The 6,833-nt window shown below is 32.9% G+C and overlaps 1 protein-coding gene across 5 annotated transcripts in view; it reads left to right on the plus strand.

Moving 5' to 3' along the window:
• Usp15 (ubiquitin specific peptidase 15) overlaps positions 1–6,833 on the plus strand; it is a 123,513-nt gene that overhangs the window by 113,319 nt on the left and 3,361 nt on the right. For all 5 annotated transcript variants that reach the window (XM_010644540.3, XM_010644542.3, XM_010644539.3 and 2 more), the window contains one exon: positions 3,759–3,847. In XM_010644540.3, coding sequence (XP_010642842.1) covers positions 3,759–3,847 — 89 coding nt within the window. The remainder of the gene's footprint in view (positions 1–3,758; positions 3,848–6,833) is intronic.

Genomic DNA, 6,833 nt, shown 5'->3' on the forward strand with positions numbered 1-6,833 from the left:
GGGTCTGTTGTCGCGCAGGCCGGGAGCTCCCGCGCAGGCCGGAAGCTCGCGCGCACGCCGCCGGGTGATCGCAGACCGATAGTTTTATTTCTTAAAGATAAAATGTCAAATGTGTCTTGTATATAATAGCTGTCCAATACTAATTAATGGGTAGATCAACTTTTCAACCTGTTTCTATTTTTTTGTTTTTGTTTTTGCATCAGGCATAAAGGATTGAATTAATCATATTTCTTACTTGAAGACTCAGGAAGAAGCATAATTGATCCATTTGGGTTGCCTGTCATTCCTGTTTCTTCTTTCTTTTCCATTCTAGCCTGTGTGGTGCATGTGCTTTTATAAACCATGCATATTAATTTGTTCACTTACATAATTGGTATGTTGCTGTATAATTTCAGTGGACCTTTTTTCTCATGACATTTAGGTTTTTAGTACTTTGCGTCCATTTAGTTTGTTGCTCCTTACCAGTCATGGTTTACCTCTACTGTATTTTTCTTTGTATTCACCTAAGGATGGACATCCAAATTGCTTTTAATTTTTTACCACCATAAGAATGATAAACACCATTGCTTTAGTGGTCCAATATGTGAGAATTTCTTTGAGCTGTGTACCTAGAAGTGAGATCATCAGGTTTAAATAGTATTTAAGTGCTGCCAGATTTCTCTCTAGGTTAACTGTAATAGTCTACACTCTCTACTTGACAGATTTTTTTCTGTTGAACTATGTTTGCATTCCTAGGATTATAGTTTATCTTTTTGTAGTTTTTTATTTCATTAATTACAAGTGTTACAATTTAATTCAAAGTGAAATGATCTTTTAATTTTTATACTTTTTTTTCACTTTGGAATCAAGATTACAGCCATAAAACACTGGGATACTTTGCTTTTTTCTACCTCCTGAAATAATAAGTATGATCTAGGGTTTACCTATTTATGAAAGCCTACTGGAATTCACCTGGCAAACTACCCACATGTCTGGACTTTACTAGCATAAATGTTTCTATTTATGCTTATTGGTCTATTCAGTTTTCTTTATCCTTTTGTATGTATTTTGACATTTTCTGTTTCTCAGAATGTATTCATTCCATCCAGGTTTTCCAGTTTATTTGAAAAGTTATTATAATCTTATGCTGTATTTTTTCCGTTTTCATTCTTTTTTATCAGTCTTCTAAGAAGTTCATCTTAATCTTTTCAAAAGAATATCTTTTCATTTTATTAAGTTTCTTATTGTATTTATTCCCTCGGTTCATTTTTTTCCTTTCCCTTCATTACATTTTTCTTCCTGTGATTTCGATTTTACTATGTTGCTCATGTTTTAACTTCTTGGGTTGGATATTTAGCTTTTTGTTTTCCTTTGTTTTGTTTGTTTTTTGAAGGCTGTGATTGCAACCATAAATTTCCCACTAAGTCTTGCTTTAGCTTTAGCTCATGAATTTTGAAATGTAAAATTTTCATTATCTTTTCAGTTCTGTGTATTTTTTGTTTCCTTTGTAACTAACCCAGTTATTTAATTGTACTGGAATCAAACTCAGGACCTTGAACTTGCAAGGCAGGCGGCAGAACCATTGAGCTAAAACCCTTGGCCCTTGGACACAAAGTTCTCTATGTCTCTTAACCATTTAAGCTTATCAATTGTATGCAAATCGTTACTATGTGTGGTTTTATATATATATTTTGTTGTTCTTGTTGTTTTTCTAAGAGGAATTTCACAAGACTCCTGTGAAGTGTTGATTTGTCAGTTTCTCCTAGTAGTTTTATTAGTTGCTGTTTTGCATTAAGAGTTATATTTGTTTACGGTGGTTCTTTTTCTTTCTATGTTGTTCTTTCTACTGGGATTTAACATTCGTCTTTTTCACCTTATAATCTTTAAGATATTACAAATGCTACATTCATTTTCTTTTTGATATTTAATTGGCAAACTGTGTGTCTTGGTGGATTTATCTCTTATATAGCCACATTATTGTTAGGTCTTGTCTTTTTATTCAGTCTGAGAAGATGTTTCCCATTCATCAGGTCTCAAATTATATTAATGAACTCACAACCCCAAGTAGTCATCACTTGACTCAGAGTTTGATTTGAGAAAGAATAGAAGACAAGAAACACAGAATGCAGAACAACAGTTAGCGAAATCCTAGATAGTTGGAAGGAGAGGAAATGGGAGGGAGCATGCTCAAAAGAAGCTCTTCAGCCTAGTACTGTTTCCTTTAACTTCTTGTAAAGGTTTATTTTTAATCAGTACAGACATACTGGTCACCATTCCATTAGCCCAAAAGGACTTTTAAACACTACACTTCTCAATCCAATGTCCTGAGATTACTGATTTCTGTGACAAAGAACCAGACGGTGATTGTCCCACATGTATAATTTAAGAGCCTTCTTTTAACCTGTCTTCTCATTGCTGCTGCCATCCATGGTTGTTTTATGTTTTTATGTTTTTGTTTTTCCCTTGACCCTCACTCCTGTTTATCTATTTTTTTCCTCCTTGGTTAACTTTGGGGAGATGGAATTAACAGCAGATAGAATATGAGACATTCTTTCACATGGGAGGTCCTTGGTAAATATTAATTAATACTTTTTGGTTGGTTGGTTGGTTTTTTCATTTAAATTACTTTCTACTTACTGGTAGAGCTCCACCAAAGGTAGAAGGGCTGCCTTAAATTAATATTTTAACTTATTTTTAAAGTAATTTTATTTCCCTCTCAATATCACGAGTCAGGTAACTTAATAGAAAGTATGTTCCCCTTTCATTTCAGTCATATCAAGGATAGCCACTGCAATTTCTTCCTTATTTCTGAAACAAGAGGAATAATTTTTGTTTACTAATGGAAAAATTAGATATAAATATACAACATAATTGTAAATAGTGTATCTTATATAATTATAATATATAAAATTATATGTATAATATATACATATACCTATGTTAATTACTGAGATTCTGGTGTTTAATAAAATATTACCAAAAAATTACAAATTATCAGCTGGACACAGTGAACACACCTGTAATCTCAGTCACTCAAAAGATTAAAGCAGGAAGATCACAGGTTTGATGCCAGCCTAGCAATTTAGCAAGACCCTGTCTCAAAATAAAAAATAAAAAGAACTGGTAGAGTGCCTACGCAGCATGTACAAGGTCCTGTGTTTAATTTCTAGTGCCATTAAAAAACAAAATAAAACAAACAAAAAAACCTTACTGAGTAGAGTTGTTAGAAAAGAAAATATTATAGAAAATTTAACCAATACTTAAAATTACAAACTTTGGATCAGACATAGTCATGGCTACAAATCTTACCTCTGCTACATAACAGTTACACTGCCTTGAACAAAGTAATCTTTTTTTGAAACTTTAGTTTTCCATTTCTGAAGTAGGAATAAGAATAATGATAATACCTTCTTTACAAGATAATACATATAAAGTGTATAGCACCATGCCGGATGCACAATAATCACTATATAAATGTTAAAATTTGTCGTCTTTAGTGTTGTTATTCTGTGAATTTAAAAAATAATAAATCTGTTCTGGTTTTCCCTGGGATGAAAGAAGTCATAAGCTTCAGCCTTAATGAAAAATATCTTAAGAATGTAGATTATAGGAAATTATTCTAAAAACCTTTAATCAGTCAAATTTATAATAATTAGGCCTCATATAGATGGTCATCATATAATTTTAGTAGTTATTATGTAGGCAAGTATAGTTTTGAGGATTTCCAAAAAAAATCATATGTCATTTTAGTCACAGAAGTAATTATATTTTTTCCTTAGATACTGCTTTTGCAAAAAATAAAGATGATGGAAAATGGTACTATTTTGATGATAGTAGTGTCTCCACTGCATCTGAAGACCAAATTGTGGTGAGTATACCCTGTATCTCTTAAAAATTATGGAATCAGCTGTTTAAAATGTGACTATAATTTAATAAAAAGGACATGATATAGTTGCTGTAGCGCAGTAATGTAGAGTTTGTTTACATGCATGAGGCCTTACATCCAATACCCAGGAAAAACACACACACAAAAATTAACAAAAGAGACCCATGGAACATAGACCATATTCTAGTATCTAAGAGATATTTGCTTTGACTTTTTAAAAATATGAAATTGTCCTGTAATTCGAAATTTGTCTTTAAAATTTGCCCATTAACAAGCACAAATGGCAATGTAAAAGTTTTTGTTCATTTTCACTAGGAGTAGAGTTTCTAATGAAAATTAATTTTCTTCTAGAAAGTGAGTTTAGCTCACACCTTCTTAGACATTGATGACTTTAAAGCTATAATGCTGAAATTGGGTGAAGGGACTTTCAGTGCCTTGCCATACATTATGATTTTTTAATGCTTATGACAGGCATTTAAACTTAAAATGTCAAACTAGATAAAACAAAAGTTTTAAGATTTAGCCCTTGTATACGTGTCAATTCGATATTTTCTGACTAGTAGAAAAATGAGGAAGTTGCATCTGTTTACACAGACATTCATTTATCATCCACATTTGTTGTGCTTCACTCAGAGAACACTTTTTTAGATGGCAGATAACTATAGCGTGTTCTAAAAAGAAAGCTAAGTATTGCTTGCTAAGGGTTGTTTTTACATAAATTTTGCATCTCTATAACTTTCACCTATTCTTTACAATATTACAAAGAATTAGAAAATTTACTCATCTGATGTTTCCAATACAGAAGGTTTTCTGCTGATGGGAGAAATGCTAACTCCTATACTATAACAGATTATATTTCCTTCAAAGCTAGACTAGCTTTTTAGTTTTTTATGCTCTAAAGTTTTCTTTCACCTTATAAAAGCAGATTAATTCTGAGCTAATTGTTGTCATAGCTTTAATCTCTCATTGCATGAATATTCTGAGATAATTTTAAATTTTTTTTTTTTCTTTTGCCTCTCTGTTTTCTCCCAGACTGTGTGTGTATGGTCAAGCATATACATGATTTGGTATGCAAACATAATAGAATATATTTACACCTAGATGATATAGCCTACTACTGTGCTGCACCTAGGCTTCATTGTAATTTTATGGAATGACTGTCATACATGCTATTATTGACAGACTGTCATTGTGTGGTGCAATACTGCATGTGTGCATACATACATACATATTCTGTTGCTTATCTCCATACAACAAAGAGCTACTTGAACAGTACATTGTGTTCAATGTCTGTTAACATTTCTAGTTTGTTTGAATTTATTTCTTTTTTTCTCCTGCTTTGCAATTCTTGTCTTTAAATTTCTGATCCAAACATCCTAAAATTGCTCACGGTGCTCCTTCCATGTTTCTTTAACAACTGCCCCAGTCTTGCCTTCAAATAATTTGTGTTGTTAATATTTGAAGTAGATCTTTCCATGAATTTTAACGATGATTAGTCAACAGCTATTTGAGTACTTACAAATAGGTATGTGGGTATGTAAAGTTTCAGTCCTATATAGAATGAACAATATAGAGGTTTTCATTTGAAAGAGAGTTAAAAGATAGCTGTTTTTGACTTCTAGATTACTATCTAAAAATAGACAAATTAGTAATTGTAATATGACAAATTCAACTAAATGGATTTCTTTGGCCACATAGAAAGGGGATTGCTGTTTCATCTCAAAGATTTCAGGTTTAAGGAAAGAAGTCCTGGGCAGGGGAGTCCTTGTAGTAAAATTGCCATTTGGCATTAGTCTGCTAGTACAAATATCACTAAATTAAACAACAGGAGCAGATGTATTCTAAGCAAAGAGACTACTACCCACAAAAACAAGGAACATGACAGATTGTGACATGTTAGGGCAATAGGAAATAATTCGTTATAGCTGAAAAGAGAAACTCTTGGTAAGGATATGGCAGAAAATTAGGCTGGAGGGAAGTTTAGTGTTCAGATAAAAGAAAATTGAAATCCTAGTTGTTTGGATGTGTTCTTAAAGATTGAGAGACATTAGATGATTGTTCAGTAGTACAATAATACCAAATTTGTGTCTTAACATCTCTCTGAGAACACTAAGGAAGATAGATTGGAAAAGACTAAAGAAGGAGGAGGCTATCACAGCAATTTAAGCATTAAATTAGTGATAGCAATAGACAAAAGAGGGAATGAACTTGAGATACTGGATAGAATTAATATAACAGTATAAATAAAGACGTAGAAAGAATAAGTCACACGTGTAAATACCGAATAGTTTCTCTGGTCTGAAAAACTATAATAGTACACAAGATCCTAATGGGATAATTAAGAGTGTGAAATAGGAAGAAAAGGGCTAAAGGTTAGGGAAAGTGGGAAGGGTAGGGGAAAGGAAATAAGGGGAAAAAATATGAGAAAATGTAAAAATGGAAATAAAGTGTTTGTAAATGGGGGGGGTGAAGGGAGGGCAGGGACAGGGGAAAAAATGAGAACCAAGAACTGTCATGTGAAGGTACAGGATCCCATTAATGACTGTAACTGTATTGTAGACCTAGATTGTACCAATAAACTCAATAAAAAAAATGTAGAAAGAGAGATGGAGAGAGAGAGAGAGAGAGGAGAGAAAGAGAAGTTGAAGGTGATTCTTATTTCACTATTTGCCAAGATCGGGAATACCAGAAGAAAATATGCTGTTGAAGTTTGAAATGCCTAAATTACAGCTGTGTTGTAGACATTTCCATCACATAGTAGTACTAATAAGTCTGGCATTTAGGGGTGAGAAGTGATGTAAATTTTTTTTTCAGCTTTAATTGAGTTTATTGGTACATTTTAGGGATACAGTACAGTTACATTCATTGTTGGGATCTTGTACCTCTACATGACAAGTCTTGATTCTCATTTTTTCCCCTTGTCCCTGCCCTCCCTTCACCCCCTCCTCCCCTCCCCATCTAAAAACAC

Source organism: Fukomys damarensis, unplaced genomic scaffold (genome assembly GCF_012274545.1).
Source record: "Fukomys damarensis isolate Sample0158 unplaced genomic scaffold, DMR_v1.0_HiC HiC_scaffold_15, whole genome shotgun sequence".
In the NCBI taxonomy this organism is placed as follows: Eukaryota; Metazoa; Chordata; class Mammalia; order Rodentia; family Bathyergidae; genus Fukomys; species Fukomys damarensis.